We start from the raw sequence: 18,199 nt of genomic DNA on the forward strand, positions 1-18,199 counted from the left end.
CTGAGATGTGGGACTGAGGCCTGGCAGGAGCAGGGCAAGTGCTAGGAACATTTCTTGCTTTGTTGAAGACAAAAGTGTGCTTCGCATTGTTCCTAAAGCTGGTCTGATATTTGCTACCCTTCCTCATTTCCCCTTCAGCCAAAAAGACTTGGAGAACCTTAAAGCAGAGGTGCAGCGACGCCAGCAGCTCCAAGAAAGCATAAAAAGTGGTGAACAGCTGGAAACGGAGGACAAAGCTGTGGAGGAAAAAGAGGCTAAGCCAAGCATGCCTTCTGCTGAGATCCCCTTAACACAGAGCTCTGCTTAATGTGTACCTCGCTTAAAAAAAAAAAAAGTTTAAACCACCCTTTTCTGAATCTGACCCAGGGTCTCGGACTCCCCTGGAGCAGCTCCTCCTTTTTTTGACAATGTTATTGCACTGGTACAATTAATACACAATGCAAAGAACTAATCTGAGAAATGTAATCTGTCTGAGTGAGCTTGTGTCTGCCACGAAGGGGAAGGTGGCCAGGATGCAGCAGCATATGAAACACCCATCCTAGGTGAGCGCAGCCAGAGGCTGTCCTGCCTGTGTGTGTACGTGTTGTGTGTGTGTGTGTGCGCGCATATCATCAGTTATTTCTACTTTGTACATATGAATTCCAAATGAACTGTCTTGAGGTATGTAACATTTCTCAGGTCATTTTTATGTTGACTAAGGATACTGCTTTGCTAGAACAGTACAAACTGGCCCCATCCACTGCTCAGCATTCTTGTACGATGTGGATTCCAAGCCAAAAAGATTTATTTTTCCCCCAGTCACTATCCTAATTTGTGCTAAGAAAAACTAAGCAGCCATATTTGTATTGCTCAGATGACTGAAGCCTGTAATGTGTGTGTATACGTGGGGGACTGTACAGCATTTTCTACATCAGGATATAGCCATTGGATTCCTTTAACCATTTTTTTTTTTCTACTTTTGGTTGGCAGTTGGGCAATTCAGTGGGGTTTTGTAACATTCACATTCTAATTTTCAAGGTAAAGATATAGATAGAGATATATATATATATATGATACTCACAGTTCCACCTCTGCTCTGCTTGCAGCTGAGTAACTTAGGATACTGTATCCAAAGAGTGAGGGCTTGATGTTCAAAAAAAGCGCACAAACTTCCATTACAGTGGAAACCCCAGTGCCTAGGAGAGAGTGGTGATGGCATCAACTGTGATTGAGCAGGAAAGTGTGGCCCTATTAAAAGAGCAGGGGGAAGAGGGAAGGGAAAGTCAGAAATAGGGACTTGGTCTCATTTGCAATAGTGACCGTAACACAGAGCTGGTGGACTTTAATCTGAGGGGCAAGATGAACCGGATTGGAACCACACATTTCCCACAGCCTGAAATTACGAGGCTTGGGGGAGGGGTTTTAAATAAAAACTGAAATTCCCACAGCACTGAAACCTATGGCTAACACCTCTTGTGCACACTGGTTGCCAGGGAGCTTCCATTGCTGGCAATGGATGTTACTGAAGTGGCAGATGCCACTAATCCAACCATATGTCCCCTCCCCATCCCACGTGTCCCATGGGGGTTGTTGATGACTAGCACATGCTCCCCTGGCCTCACTGGCCACAAAGCAGGTAAGATGTGGCCACCGCAGGCTACGATATGCCGACCGAAGTGAATATCCTTTTTTCCAGACGGATCAAGCTGTAGAACAACTGCCAAGTGCTAGCCCACAGCCGCCCTGTGTGTCAGAGGAGTCCAGCCTCTCTCTCTTTCTCTCTCTCATGTTGTCTGTCATGGATAGTACCCTGTGCTAATTTGCATTGCTTCTTTTACTGACCTTCTGGAGAACAAGTGCTGTCACTGCTCTGTACCCTTGTTTTCCTGTAGTGCGTTACAGGTACTTGTAACTTGTGGGGGAAGGGAAGGAGGGGAGCAGCCTCCGCGTTGAGAGGTGACAAAGCTGGAGGAGTCTTTACTGCAAAAGAACTTGCTCCTATTAGAAAAATTCTGAATTTCCTGGAAAGCAATCAATAAATGACTACAGTGCATCTTTCCTACAAGATTTTTCTTTTACTAGTGTCTTTCAGTCCATTAAAAGCTTTTTAAACTATTTTAGGTACTTCACTGGTTTCTTTACAGTTTGGTACAAGGTGTTGGTTACCATTAATCTGAGCACCATCGCTGGAGCCACCACTTCTGTTCTGTTGAGCAGGCACAGATCAGCCAGAGGCTTTAAGTCCTGTAACCGTACCAGTGCCACGCTGCAAGGTGCACTGCCCCATTAAGCACTTCTCTACCTGCAAATATTTGTTCTCTGTGTCCAGTATGCACTTCCCCTGGCTTACTTTCCTCAGTGATGCTCACGGTTGGTGCACGCATGCTGGGTTGTTTCAGTGCCCTCCTGAAAGCTCTTGGCCCACTTTGGAAGGTGCTGTGGTCACTGGAACACTTCAGCGAGCTGTGCGGGTCAGCACTGCCCCTGTGGACAAAGGCATCGACCTCAAACACTCAGTAATAAAACCAGTACCAGAATCACAACCACAGCAACCCAGCACCAGAGAAGCAGGAACCGCCCTCATCAGTCAACAGCTGCTTCAGAATCGCTTGTGCCTGGAGGGAGAGGAGGTCCCTCATCCTGCCCAAGGGGAGAAGGGGGTGAGCAGGGGCTCTGTGGATTTTCGTAAACACATGAAATGAAGCTGAAGGATGCAGATCCCAGCTAGTACACAGCTAAGCTTGAACATCACCGTCAGTTCTTGAATAACTGCATTTAACAATAGACATTCTGTAATCACCTCAGCCGGGGTTTGGGTGCTCTCAGGTACTCTGTTCACAAGATCTTGTACAAAAAAGAACCGACTCAAAGGGGCACTGCAGGCGTACCAGGTCAAGAGGAGGGTGGGTGTTCGGGGAACAGAATGTAGCTCTCCTGGCCCTGCAGCAACTCACCTCTGCGAGGCCAGCCTTGTTCCTACTTCATAGTTACGTATACTTTGCCTTTCACCACCTCAGACTTAACTCGGGTCTGGCTCGTGCAGGATTTAGCACCCCAAGTTAGGTGTCCTGCAGCAGCACTGAACCACAGCTGCTCCCACAGCTGGCAAGTAAGTAACTGTGCCACTGCCTGGGAAAAGGAACTGCAGCAAAATTATTTCAGACAAAAATTAAAAGACCTCAACGCTCCTGAAGGAGACACATAGAAATACACTATTTTTATCCTCCTTGCTTTCTTTCCAGACGCTTAAATGTCATCGGACATACCACACACCGTAAAACCTTTGACCTTCTTTCAAGGAAAAACCAGTTAAACCTTCACTGTATCTACTGGTCCTTCTGTTCAGAGAGAAGCCAACTCAACTGAATACATTATCTTCCCCCCATTGACCAAAATTCCTATACGTGTAATTTCATATTCAAGCCTGCTGAAAAATGTAACACCCATCAGTGTTGCATTGAAACTGGAAACAAGTGGTGGAAACTTGTCTCACAGGCTTATAAAGCCACTTCCAGCAAGGCACAGGGCTGCATCAACAAAGCGACCAAGCTGAACAAGAAAACTAAATTCTTCAGCTACCCAGATTACTCTCAGCAGCTTGCATTTTAATATCCCTCATCTCTTCCTTTCGAGAAGCTTACTGTGTTTGCAAATAAATAGAGGCTTTTCCTTTCCACACCTGCACCCTAAGGCCGCCTCCGTGCCCAATGCTCAGGGTGCCCCCGCCCCCCAGCTGAGACATCCGACTGGCCCACTTGCTCTGGCAAAGTGCGAAATGCAGCTGTTTTTCCCAAACGAAAATCAGTCTCCAAAAGCTTACCCCAGGTCTGCTCCTGCTGCTAAGTAACACCAAGGTGCTTCCACAGAACATGGCTGGTCAGAGCTTTGTTTCATTCTCTCCCCCACTTCCTGTCAAGGTCACATCCTCGCTCCTCCATCGATGAAGAAATGCACATTTCCATTTTCATTTGCTGACCCATTTATAAGCAGCATTCAAGGCAATTAAGGCCAGTTCACAGGGAAAAAACTGCGAATAAAACCACAACAAACTACACAGCAACTGCAAGATACCAACTTGAAACCGAACTTGTAAGAACCATCCAGCTTTTCCACCTGCACAGGACTTCTATCACCTCAGAGCCGAGACCGAGGACTCCCACGCTGAATCACTCAGAGGATTCACACGGAGTGCAACCTTCAGCTCCAGCAGCTCTGTAACCACCCCAGGATGAGGCACTGGGACTGCCGCCGAACCCCTGGAATGAACGACACCCCAAAGGTGCTTCTCCACAGAAGCTGCCCTCGGGAGGAGGTTCCGGCAGCAGGCAGGCTGCCCCGGCAGCGGCAGGACACGCGGCCGCACCGCCCGTGCAACCACGCGCCTCCAGCAGCGCACGAAACCCGCTCAGCAAACACAGACACCGTTAGTATAAAATCTCACTTCACCGTATCAACCAATAAACCCTCCGACTACTCTTAACTGTAACCAACTGCCTTAAAACCGCTGCGCATTTCCTCAGGCAAGCACAATTTCAGTTAGAATTAAAGAAAAAGCAGGTGTGGAGCAAAATCTGAAGGGTGAAACACCAATAGCTTTTTTCAAAATAGTTTTAATTCTTGCATCCAAGGAAACAAAAACACATCTAGTTTTATATGCATTTAATAGTTTACCAATTGGTACAATAAGATTTTTTTAATATGCAGAAAACATGAATAAATTTTGTTTTACACAGTCTGAGAGCAACAAATCTTACTGTAAAACACAGAGCAGTATTATATACATTCCTTTACTGATTTTTTATTTTTTTTTAAATTGTGTCAATAGCTTCAGTTAACTCCTACAGTCTGGGAACTGTTTTCTCCAATTGCAACCTCTAACATCGTTCTTATGAAAAAAATTCAACGTTTGCCTTCATGTCAATGTCAGGATCAACTTCTAAAACTTGAAGATTTTGCTAACTTATCTTCAGAATGAACTTGGGGAAGCCTGAGGGATAGGTAGGACAAGAAAGCAGCTACTTACATGACACAGTGGAAAGATAAAAAGGCCAGTTAAATCCAGTTGTGACTTGTAAATCCAACTCAACCTTTCCCGTTCCTAACATGTTTATTCCTACCTTTTTATGCACGTTTGCTTGCTAGAAGATTCTTGGTATTGACTTTTTAAAATACACTGGACTTCATGTACAGCTGGACAGCAAATAACTCATTCTAAGTGCGTTTTTCCTTCACTCAACTCAGTATTTTTTTTTAATAATCAAATCATTAAAAGGATTATCAAGCCACCACTGTCTACAAAAACAAAGTATAATCTTTTTCTTTTAAATAGCTTCCACGCGAGTCAAAAGCTATTTAAGAGTGATATTATCAGGCAGTTCACATAAAAACAGGAGGAGGCAAACAGGAGAAGCAGGGTACTGACAGTATAAGTAGACTGGGCTTGGTGAGTCTATAGCCAAAGCTTTCAAAATACTACAGTGCTCCACAGCCCTTGGACAACTTGCTAGCAACTAGATTTTTTTTTTTTTTCTTTTTAATTAGTGCCCCGGGCACATCATTGGTCACACCATACACAAAAGCAGGACGGTTTTTTTTTAATCTTCTAAAGTGCAAGATGCTATAAAACATCAACTTCCAGATTATGTCTAAACCACAATAAATGTTGCACTTTTTAGAATGCATCTAAGACTTCCTGGGCACATTACATTAGTGTGGCACTGGAATGTCTGTCTGGTTTTAAGCCAAAAGGTCTGTATTATCCATTTGGTAACATGGTCTATATATGGTTATTTTTAAGCGATGCCAATTTTAGTAAGGAAAGTGACAAAGCAGCAGTGAACCTCTTAAACCCGCTAATAAAATTCATTTTGTAATCCAAACCAGTAACCTCATTATTGTAGTTATTATCACAGGAAAGGCACAGGATTAGCTGACAGGAAACATTGCAAACAGTGGAAAAAAGTTCAACACAGTGTAATATCACAGAGCGACGCTGCCGGAAACCCTCACAAACCCAACTCCTGTGTTGTGGCTTTCACTTTTTTGTCTAAACAGGGCTTTAACTTTTGATCCATTCAGGACCATCCCTGAGATTATTCACTGCTTATTAAAGGAGAAGGTTGCAAATTGCATTGCAGAAGTACTTCATAGAGTGTTTCACACAAGCAATTAAATGCTGCTTACATGACTTTAAGGTAGTCATCTGTCCTTGTAAATAGTTGTATGCTAAAGGGAAAAAATGCAGTAGACAACTTCCACTATTTAATAGGTACCTTTAATTTCTCATTCATGTTTATGAATTATGTACATGAGTGTGGTTTACTTTATACTTAAATAGAGTTTATAGGTCCTATCAGGAATTAAACAGATGTATTACTTTACAGTTGCAGATGCACTGAGGAATTTTAAGATGCACTATTTGTGTATCTGGAATTCTTGAATAGGACAAAAAGCAGCAAATTCTTCCAGTCCAAGCAGCTAACAAACAAAAAAATACTTTATTTGTGCATGCTTAACTGCAGAAACACACACTGAAAATTACACAAAGCCACTGGATTTAAGAGATTAGCCTGAATCTTAAACTGGCTCCAAAAAACCCCCACATCAGAACTCCATTTCCTCCACCCCTTCCCAGAGGCAAGCCTGTGCCAGAACCCAGCACTGAACCCCATCTCCTCACAGAAGAACGCATCCTTCTGTGCGTATCTGTAGGAAGTTAACCACCATACCCCTCACCCGTTTAGTGTGTACGCCCTCCAGCCAACCCTACGCTGGTCAAGGATTCTTATTTTTAAAAGGGACAGTTTTTAAAAGCCACATATTAAACAAAAATGAATAAAACAAAGCACAAATTCACCTGTTAAAACATCAGACTGGTACTTCTTCATAGTGTAAATTTTAAAGTGGATTTTTAAAAAGACCTGGTTAGTTTGGTAAGTATTGTAATTCTTAGTTATCTACAATGGAATTTGTCACAAAAATGCTGATTAAAATTTTATAATATTTTCAATCACTTCCGATCAAAATATGTAACTTTAGGGATATGCAAATTAAAAATTGTATACACCAAACAACAAAAATACTTATAACCAAGCTGGGCTAGTTTTGCTGATAGGATTTGGTTCTGTTTTACTTGATTGCATCATTCCGACAGATGGACTTCTATTTTGTTGATGGTGTTTTGTGTTTCTTTTAGAAGCCTGTATCAATCTGTACCTGCCATTATAATCTGATTCGCAAGGTATTTAGTGCTTTCTTTAAAGCATTTAAATACTGTATCCCAAGGTATTTCTCAATATGCAAACCACAGTACGTTTTTATTCAAGCCACATTGTCATGGGAAGGTAAGTATAAACTCATTTCCAGAAGGGTTTCCAAGGAGGCACTGAAGAAACCAAGAAACCTTTGTATACCCCAACCTCCTGCAAGTGAGTAAGAGGGAAGTGTACTTTGATACTGTTGTGTAATAGAAATTGCACATCTCTAACAAACATTGAAAGCAAACAGCAAGTTGTACCATGGCAGTCATTTGGGAGATTAAGCTCTACTGGAAATTAGATCACTAAATTCTAGTGGGATGGACAACTCCTCCTGGAAGTTCATCTAGCATTTAAAAAAAAAAAAAAAAGAAAAGAAAAGAAAAAAAAACAAACAAAAAACCCATTTAAACTTTGTTTAACAGCACAGATTAACCATTGAATGACCAAATAAAAAATAAATACATTTATCACATCAGCTGCTAATAAGATTTGTTGTCTTATTTCAGTTTTACAGTTAGTTATATAAATATACCAACCCTTGCGTGACAGGAGGCCAAAACAAGTGTATTCTGTTGATTTGGCAAATGTTTCATGACAAATATTCCAGAGTTTAATTAATTTCCATTAATTACATATAAGGTTCAGAAGATTCTGAATTGCAGCCTTATTATCTAGTATTCTTAGAGAAGATTTATTAAGCACACTTAAGTGATGTTACATAGATACACATTTCTGAAAGAGCCCTACAAAACTTTTCCCAAATGAGGTCACCAATTCAGGCACCAACAGACAGCAGAAAGAAAAACAGGTATAATTATCCAACATAGAACGACACTGTCAACTATTCAGTTAAGTGCCCTATTTCAATTATCCAACTTCTGCCTTCTTAGGTCTGATGTGACCAATGCCAGCCCATGTTCTTAAACCTATGGTACTTCTAGACAACGTATGTAAATTTACAGTATACAATTTGGATTCACCATGCATGAATACTTTGTGTGTAACATTTAATAAGCTCAATCTACATCCAGAATAATTTACATGAAAGGACAATATTTATTTAAACAGAGCTCAATGGGTAACCATGGTATCTGAGTGCATCCAGAGGAAAAGGGGTCAAATGTGAATTCAATCAACGGCACTCCCACACTTTTACTGTTTGATCTACACTTCCAGTAACCACATATGGTGCCGTCTTGTGGAAATCTGCAAGGACAGAAAAACTTTCATTAAGAACAAATCCAGAACTTCGGAATTTTACACTCTCAATGAATGTCCTTACTTTTTCAAAAAAACTGTACCAGCTCAAAGACTAAATTTCAAAGCTCATACTGACTGTAGTTCTGAAGGCAAATTCTCTCATGCTATAATTTTTATAAAGCATGAAAATCTACTTTCAGTTCAGTCATAAAGGAGCTTTCATGGAAAAGGAATCAAGGTACAGCTGTAACAGAGAGGAGTCCAAAGCATCTCAATTGATAAAACCCCTAAATACTGCCAGAAGACAGAACTTCATGTATTTACACAAGTAGTATTCAAGAATAAGAAATCAAGAAAACTTGACTTTTTGCTGTAGACAGTACAGGCTGTGAGCTAGTATTAAAAAAAAAAAAAAATAATAATGAAGTGTATGGTTGCTTAGGAGATCCCAAAATATTTCATATATACAAATCAATTTTTGACTGGGTCAGCAGACAGTACCGGAAAGTTTAACCAAGAGGAATTCAAAAGCTTCACTGTGTAGAAAGAGTTCAGCAGAGCAATCTGAACTGAAGCAGCCACTTCCAAGGTTAGCCAATACATGCTAATAGTTTAATGTTCTTCAGCTCCTAACTTGTCTTTGCCCCTTTCTGGTCAGCTGTCTCCAACAATTTAAGAGTGAAGTCAGAAACCCTGCATTTTGATTAGACCTGCAAGTTTCATTAGGAAACCTTAGTAGCTAATGTCAGGTTGACTGCAAACCCAATTTACACAGCTTTACTCAAGAAGCTATAAACTATCAGAGGAATACAGAGAAAAAAAGCAACAGAAAAGACTCCAAAGTAAAGCTAGCTTTGTTGAATAGCAAGGGGTTGGTCTGTTTTGGTTTTGCCAGGGCAGGGGGGTACTGAGTGTCTAACAAGATCTGATAATACCAACCAGGAATGGCCAGGAATTCAAAGTATATTTTTCCTGACTGTTTTGATTTGCACACACCCCTGGTTTTGTTTCTGGGCAAGCATTTGCAACACAGCACTCCCCAAATGCCCACACACTCAGCGGTGAAAGGTTCCAGAACACCCTTGGCAGTTAGCGTCTTTATCCAGTGTACAACACTGGCAAGAGAAGTGGAAAAATCCATCACACTCAAAATTCCCATCTGTCCTTATCTGACTAAAATACACAGAGCACAAAACTTCACTAGAATTCAAAACATGAACGTCTAGCTTGCTGCTCAACTTCAGTTTCAGAAGATGTAGAAAAATGTGTAGTTCTGGCTCTGTACTTTGCCCTAAGTGCTACAGAGTGATACATACCCAAAGAGGTAACAAAGTGTTCGTGCGCATTGAGGGTTTTCATGCATCGTTTGTTCTTGAAGTCCCAGACACGTAGAGTCTTATCATCAGCACAGCTCAAAATAAATTTTCCCCCAGAATGGAACAGAACGCCACGTACCCAGTTATCATGGCCCACCTTATGCATAAGGAGAAATCAGTGAACAGATGCATGTTTTAAGGCTAAGCATTCAACATTTTATGCTATGGCAAACTAAGTGACTCCTTGCCCTGCTCTGCAAGGATAGCATTTAGCTTTCTGAAACCTATTAGAACTCAAAGTTTATCTTCAGTTGCTATTATTACGTCTATATCAGCACCACCAACAATGCGAGTTCCTGTCCTTGAAGGCAAACAAACAGAAGTCCTCATGTGCTACTCCCCACCCCCAGCACCAACACCAGTCCAGCCTGAACACAGGCTGGAAAACCGCACTCCACAGCCTGCAGAAAGACCCACACACTGAAGGAACACAACATTTTACAGAAGACAATATTCTGATGATTATCAGTATTTCTGTAGACAAGCCAAGCTACTCATGACAGAGACTACACCACAGTGCTCCTGCATTTATACTACGTATTTTGAGTTTCTTTGCATTTCTCAGCAACAACAAGATCTGAAATACAGAAGCCATTAAAACTGTGTGTTTCCAGTGTTAATCTTACTTCAATAACTCTGGCTTCTCTTGAAAACGTTAACATGTCAGATAATTCATTCCATTAAAACTGGTTTTACATACACAGCTATGATTACCAGAAAAACACTAATGAACTTACAAGTGTCATAAGGCACATGCCAGTGCTAATGTCCCACATCTTAATGGTCTTGTCTCTGGATCCAGACAGCAGAAAAGGCCCAGGCTTGCCACTCTTCTTAGTCTACAGAAAATTATGTTTTAAGTTACAGCATAAGGGGGGGGGGGGGGGGGGGGGAGGAGGAGAGGAGGGAGGAAGCAGATCCCTCCCAACTGCTGCTACTTAGTAGCTAAATTAGATCATAAGAAAGCTTACAGCTAACAAACACACAACGCCAAAGCTGAGTTTCACAGGTATTTTGTTACTAGTACTAGGAGAAATAACTTTAAAAAATGGCTGTATGCCCTGCTGATGCACCAAGCCAAATACTTTGAATCCACACTTGCCTACTGCAAGACATCCTCCGTTAGTAGTAAACACAGTTCAGAGTCATACAAGAGTCTGAAGTTCAGAAGTACCTTTGTGTTCTCATTCTTCACAAAAAGTAATGAAGCAAGTTTAAGAATTTTTGAAAAGTCTGTACTCTGAACTTATTTCTATTTGTAACCATGCAAAGTACGAAAAGAGAGACTTAGTTCTCAGAACTTGAAATGTTTCAACTCTGAATTTAACGTTAACTTTTGCTTCTCGTTCAAAGCTAAGCACTGTAATGTGATGTGTACAGGTGAGGAGGCCAGCAGAGGGCAGGGGAGACACCACTTCAAGATAGCTAGGAAGTGAACATTTGGAATTCAGTTTTAATTGCTTTTAATTAAGAGATTATAAGGATTTCAAGGATGCAAGTAGAATTTGACTGAAATAATCTTCAAAATCCATCACTAGACAAGTGTATCTACTTTTCCCCTATGGTATTCCCATCCTTTCTGAGGAAGGGGGCAAGGCAAGAACGTTTAGGGTTTTTTAACTAGAAATTTGAGTTAATTTCTGGGTTTTTTTCTACGCTTTGTCATCCTTAGAAGGAAATTTTTGCTGACCTGTAGTAAGCCTTTCTCGAAGATGCAGTAAACTGAAGTAGAGAAGATGCATCCTGTGATCACACAAATGGGGATTTACTTTTGTTAAAGAATGCTTTCTCGTATCGTTAACTTTGTACACTAGGACATGGTGGCCAAAGCTTAATTCCAGCACAATACACCCAAAGCAGCTTCATTTCTGCACTCCTGACTCACTACTTCTCACAGCTTTGTTGCTGAGCATCCTTATAATCTTCACTTTACACCAGGTAAGCTACCTTCCACATTTCTTTGCTGAAATACATGAAAGTAGTCCCACTTTCAACCTTCTCAGGAATAGAGCATCCCTCCAAAGTTCACTTTCTTTACTGCCAAGATAGAGTCCTACTGTTAAAACACAAAAGCATGGATTCTACGAAGCCAAGATGGGGATTAACAGTACACCAAGTATACTCAGCAAAAAGTTCTCATAAACCTGTTGCATCTGTCAAGCACTTTGAGAACAAAGCTTAGTTGTTCTAAATACTGTCCAGTAAGTTCTGTATAGAGCATAGCCAGTAATCTTACTGTATGTGCTTATTTAATAGCATTGGAAACATTACCTCTGATCCCGTAGCTTCTGATATGGTGGTGTATGAGCTCTCAGGAGCCCAGGAGATGCATTCTACCACATGCTCATGTTCTCGGAGCTCAGCTTTGCATTCCTTTGTCGCTACCACCCAAACACGGACTGTCTGGTCATTAGAACAACTGGCAATTAAGGTGCCATCCTGGTTAGGCCGCACCATGCGCACCCATTCTCTGTGACCCGTGAAAGTCTTCACACAGTAACTATTCAAAAATAGAGAAATACAGCACGACTCAATTAACATGGTAATAAAACTGCTACACATATCTTTGAAATCTAAGGATGCTTGACCTACTAGAAGTTAAGATACAATATTTTAGCATGTACATATCCACCCTGGATAGTGATGTACAAGGCATAAAACAGTTCATAGAAAGGAAGCTGTCATGAGAAAGAAGTGACAGCTAAGAACTGTCAAATCTTTGTTAAGGTAGAAAGCAGGAAACTTGGAAAGGGGGAAATAAATCAAGTTGACACAACAGCTTGCATCAAATGAAGAACAAGTAGAGATTTAGAGGTCATTCAGATAGCCTTCATCTACTACTTTCAGCAAATGGATGGATTAAAGAGACAACTGATGAATGGAACAAGCAAGAAGGAAAAAGGAAACAAACAAACAAAAAAAAAAATCAATCATCGGGAGACACCTTGATCTGTGTCAAGAAAGGTAATGGATTACTCCTCTGTCCTCTCATGCTCCCTTTAAACTTGTGGTTAGCCACTGAATTTATATTGCTACCCGAGTTATGGTGTTCTACCCTCATAGCTCCCAGAAAGATAAAGCCAGCTAATTTTAATTAGTCAGTACTAAAACCTAAACCCCTGTGCTTAATGATTTAAAGCAGAATCCTTAAGTGAATTACTCTGAATGGCAGAGTAGCACACCTCAATTCAAATATTTGCTGACATTCAAGATTTATGTGGCCCATCTCCTATAAATAGTGGCTTATGCTTGTTTTGTTTAGGGGCTGATGTTTAGCCAGAGGTGCACTTACCCTGTTTGGACTTCCCACATTTTGATAGTTTTATCTCTTGAGGCAGAAACTATATGATCTCCATTGGGCATGATGGCTACTGAAGAAACATTGTGATCGTGACCTAAAAACAAAATAAAACCTTTAAGTGGTACTGTAAGTTTTCAGAGTACACAGGACTTGCTGTTCATTTATCCTGGGCACATAGCTACAGCAGCAGTGCATGTTTTATGGAATAATCTTTACATGTAAAACTTCGGGGTTTATGAAATAATCATTTATATTTTTAGAAGCCACAGAGTCCAGACATTGAGCATCCTTAAGATTGTTTCAAAAATTTCTTTAGAATGTTTAAAATCAGACATAACTGCAAGCAACACTTCTACAGAGTTACAAAAGCTGGTAGTTTGGAAGAGAGAGCTGCTACAGTGTCTGCCTTTAAAATTATCAGTTAGGTCTGACTACAGTATGCTGATGCACAATGCAGATATTTAAAAGGAAAACAGGTCTTCAGCAAAAGGCATGCCAAACCTCATTGCAGAAGCCTAATGCTAGAAGACTGAATGTTTCCAGACATCTGGTATTACGTTTTAATAAAACACTGTACTGCACTGATTCAAGAATCAGGTAAGAACCAACTGTACATACATGACAGTAACTTTATTACTGTTGAGATCCGAGAGGAAGATTATTAATGTCAAGTCAGCAAAACACATACAGATCATTTCCTTAACGCAAACTCCCTATGACCTCATGTATGTGGTTTCAACTCTTGACTTTACTCATCCCACAAGCAACGGGTCACAACATATAAAGGGAGGTAACACACTCTGTAAAGACTAGTCATTTTCAGTATTACGAAAAAGTAGAACTTACACTTTCCAAAGTGGCAAGTGTTAGAATTAATTGTTTTGAGATTTTAGTATTACCCAGAACAAGCTGCTGGGTAGGGGCTTTTTGGCAAGTCCAGTCTGTAAGCCTGACTGTAACAATCTGTATATAATTCATGCACTTGTCTATGTTTAAGCTCTGCAATTGTCCCTACCTAAATTGCTGGGATTAGAAATGAATCTTCTGAGATCAGTAGTTTAGAGCATATGTAATTTCTCAACAGATTAGAGGCATTAAACAGCTTCCTTTTTTTCATCTGGAGTTCCAATGTTCTTTTTTGGAAAAAGGTATAACCAGTAAGCTCACTAGTAAGTTGCTTTTCTCCTTGTATTGGCAGCTACACTGCATCTTGCAAGCCATGTACCTACAATGTACAACTTCACAATTTTCATTTCCACTTTTTCCACTAAGAACTTGGAGCCCCTGATGAACTCCAACTAAAAAGCAATCAAGTATCTGAAGCGTCAGACAATATGCTAGTACTTTACAACTCACTGAAAAGATAATTTCTTTCCTTTTACCTGAAACTGAGGTAAAGGGATATAACTAGCAACACACATGAAGCCAGTTCACCCACACTCATGTTAAAACATACAGTTCACTAAAAAAAATACAAATATTGCATGTGTATTCACATAGAAATCTTTAAAGGCAAAAAAACCCAACTCAACCCTGTAGCTCTATTTTCTTGCTGTCAGCCAGCTGCAATGTCTGTTCCTCCTATACAATAGTGTTCTGTGGTGTTTAAAGAACTGCATGCACAAAAGTCAACAGCTTTATTTTCTTTGGTATATATGTGTCTCTGTGCGCATTTATTTTCGCAAGTTTCAAATATTCTCTATTCCCACTCACCACTTCTACAAGAAGATACTAAAAGCAAGACAAGCAGCAGTATAAAAATGCTTTTAGATCAAGACTATATAATAGTTTCTGTCAATATCCAAATCTTATAGCTTTGGTTGTGTCTCTTGCCCATTTTTTTCTATGGCTTTTGAGCCTAATGCAAAAGGCATGTTCATTTGAAATCAAACATGAAGCAGAACACTGCACAGTATATACAGACCACCTTTTGCAATAATGGCTTCCCTCCTGAAGCAGTACATCAGGGAACTAGAGGGGTGAAGAATGTAATTTTTTACTGATTTGAAGGCACAGTTTTATTGTGTAGCAAGCATTTAATTTTTAGCACTAAACCCTTCTAACTGCCATTTCAATATCATTATGGGATGCTTCCCACAGCATCATGCATAGCAGATTTGAGATGGTATTTCAGTCCATAGACACTAAACATGTACCTTATTTACAGAGCACTCAAAGCATCAAAATATCCCCCCTCCCTCTTTCTTTTGAACAATACTCTGGTATATAACCCCTTTCTGCATCAGCAGTTTTCCTGGATAAAAAAAAAATAATCTCTTCACTTTACAGACTGCTAAATCAATTCCCTTTATACCTTACCATGCATAGTTCTGATGCACTCAAAGCCCTGGAAATCCCATAGCTTAATGGTCATATCAGCAGAACAGGAGGCCAATAGTTTGCCAGTGTGGTCAAAGGAAATATCTTGCACAGAGTCTGTATGCCCCTTAAGGGTTCGTTCAAAGTCTCCTGTCTCATAATCCCATACCTGACAAGTGAACAGAAAATCTGTTAACAGCAACCTATTACTCTTTGTATTCTCCAGCCTTACATTTACACTCTGCAGGCCAGTCTGGCACCTTATTTAATAATTGAGCAAGAAACAGCCAGCCCTAAAAAGCCTAACAGCATAGAAGAGTAAGCATTATTTTTTTATGATTTTGTTACTTACAAATTAACTGAATTCATGCATCTTGAAAGCTGTTTTTGGGCTTACTTAAAACATTATAAACACAGTAGGAAAATAAGTTTCATTGTATCTAAAAGTCTTAATACCCAATACACTTAAAAATAAAGAAGATCAATTTAGAAAACACTGGACAGAACAAATCCACTTTTGTACAGACTGTTTTTCTCCACCCCCTTCTATGCTAGTTCCCTAACTTCAGCAGTACAGCCCATTTTCAGTTGCTGCGGAAAGTACCGTGTTTAACAATCCCCCCCACCCTCCCTTTCCCAAGCTTTACTGTGGCTTCAGAATGTACTTGCTGTTGCAGAACCAAATAGCAAATATTCTGCATACTGAACAGCAATATTCAGAATGCACGGGTTTAGGGATGATAATCCAAACCACTCTGAAGAGTTTGATAGGCACACATTAGTAGATTATGGAATTTGTCAGAGATTAAATAAATATTTGCAGTTAACAAGTGCAATGTAGCATGAAGTCCCCAATCTCACCTCCTAATTAAGTCATCGTCTATCGTCTAACTGCAAACAAAACAAGCTCCTACAGATTGTATTCTGTTGCAAGTACAAAGACATTTCATTTTAAATATCCTAAGCAAACAAACAAAACAAGCCAAAAATCCACCACCAAAAAACTAACAACAAAAAGAATCCACCATCCCAACAGACTGCAATCATTGAGAATGCAACAGTCAGAAATTAAGCTACACAGCTTGACTTCAAGAATAAGGAAATTTATCCAGTATACCCATAAGAGGGAGCAAAACCAAAGCTAATTACACTCCCCTATAACAGCTAACATGCACAGAGCTGTCACTGTTTCAGCTGGCCCCGTCTGCTTGAAGGAAAAAAAAACCCACAAAAAAAACCAACCAGTGATCTATGTTCAAGTCTGTCACAGAAAAAAGAACAGATCAAAGCTTTTAATGAACTAGATCTGGCTGACACTTTTTAATCTTTTCCGAGAGGCAGCCACCATTAGAACAACTTGCATTTTTAAGCACACTGCTTAATACACTACACAATGTTTTTCAGAACAACACTTTTCCAAATAGCTTTCAAACCAGCGTAGAAAAGAACAATGAAGTATCCTTTATCAGGATAATTCCCTTAAATTATGACAATCAAACAACCACAAAATGCACAATTATGTCATTATTGGATGCTAAAGTAAGAAACTACTTGCCTACTGTAAGAAGTCTCTTCATGCCACTGTACATTGCAACAAAGGCCTATGAACACAATTTAAAGCTACTGAAAGTCACAGGGACTTGATGGGACATGCATGTCCTGCTTAGAATAAACGGGAAGAACTATTCTTCAGTTAAGAATACAGCTGCATAACCACTTTAACTCAGCTTTAAAAATAATCACTTCAGATGACTTGAGGCAACTGCCTTCATCATCATCACATCACTACTCTACGCCATTCCTCCTCTACTGAGCAGTCAAAATGCATTCTTCCCCCACCAATCCTTTATCTTTGTCCAGTCTCTAAATCCACATTGCCTTAATTATGTTTTCCTCAAGCCAAAGGACAGTAAAATACTCTTAAAGATATTAACTGGACCAGCATAAAACTTAAACTTGTAGATTACATAGCACATCATACTTGAAAGAACTGTCCCTAAGGAAGCTAAAGCAGAATCTCAACAAACAATTTTCCATCAGTATAACACACGTCCAGCTTGAAGAACTGATGTTAAATATTACACATCCTCTGACTGGCTTAGTTTAATTTTCTCTAGCAAACACATACCTTTATTGTGGCATCCTCTGAAGCAGAGACCATAACACTGAAAACTGGATGGAAAATTACTCGAGTGACAGGACTCCTATGTCCACTCAATGCATACTTCTCTGGAGGACGAGGAATCCACTCTTTAGGGTCTCGTTTCTGACCAAGAGGTCCACCTGATGTAAATTCTTCCTTAGCTTCATTCAGCTTCGATTCTAATTCCATTACCTAAGTTTGTGAATTTAAAGAGAGCATTCATTTCTAGTTTATACAAGATCTAATTCACCTTCACTCAATAATTCAAATACTAACTGGCTCCCAAACTCGCAGTAAGGCAAAGATTGCACGCATCCAAACTGATTACCAACATTCAATAGTGCTGGTGTTCCTAAAAGTCAAATCTAAACTAATCATTTATCCTTTAATAATTAAATCATTAATCATTTATTCTCCTACAACTCCCCAAATATTCTGACAGCAAAAAAGTTCTATAAAATCACGTTCATTCAAATGCTGTACAAATACGTGAGAAGTACTATTTTGAAGGCAGTTGTGTTACCAAAAAGGAATGCTACTACTACAATAATTTTTTGTGCCCCTGAGATGGCATGCATATTAACCAAGAGCAGGGAAACTGAAAGTGTAATAAATCCCTAGA

The 18,199-nt window shown here is 40.0% G+C and overlaps 2 protein-coding genes across 4 annotated transcripts in view; one reads left to right on the top strand and one right to left on the bottom strand.

The window, feature by feature from the left end:
• Positions 1–2,094, top strand: part of CLUH (clustered mitochondria homolog) — a 40,500-nt gene extending 38,406 nt beyond the window's left edge. The window contains exon 26 of the mRNA XM_056322662.1: positions 139–2,094. Coding sequence (XP_056178637.1) covers positions 139–307 — 169 coding nt within the window. The 3' untranslated portion in view covers positions 308–2,094. The remainder of the gene's footprint in view (positions 1–138) is intronic.
• A 2,529-nt stretch (positions 2,095–4,623) lies between these two features.
• The window catches only part of PAFAH1B1 (platelet activating factor acetylhydrolase 1b regulatory subunit 1), a 38,076-nt gene continuing 24,500 nt past the window's right edge, over positions 4,624–18,199 (bottom strand). For all 3 annotated transcript variants that reach the window (XM_056322670.1, XM_056322679.1, XM_056322687.1), the window contains exons 5-11: positions 17,563–17,769; positions 15,435–15,603; positions 13,107–13,209; positions 12,086–12,314; positions 10,552–10,653; positions 9,755–9,911; positions 4,624–8,444 (exon numbers count right to left, since the gene is read on the bottom strand). In XM_056322670.1, coding sequence (XP_056178645.1) covers positions 8,371–8,444; positions 9,755–9,911; positions 10,552–10,653; positions 12,086–12,314; positions 13,107–13,209; positions 15,435–15,603; positions 17,563–17,769 — 1,041 coding nt within the window. In that variant the 3' untranslated portion in view covers positions 4,624–8,370. The remainder of the gene's footprint in view (positions 8,445–9,754; positions 9,912–10,551; positions 10,654–12,085; positions 12,315–13,106; positions 13,210–15,434; positions 15,604–17,562; positions 17,770–18,199) is intronic.

The sequence above is a fragment of the Falco biarmicus genome, chromosome 1 (assembly GCF_023638135.1).
Source record: "Falco biarmicus isolate bFalBia1 chromosome 1, bFalBia1.pri, whole genome shotgun sequence".
Classification (NCBI taxonomy): domain Eukaryota; kingdom Metazoa; phylum Chordata; class Aves; order Falconiformes; family Falconidae; genus Falco; species Falco biarmicus.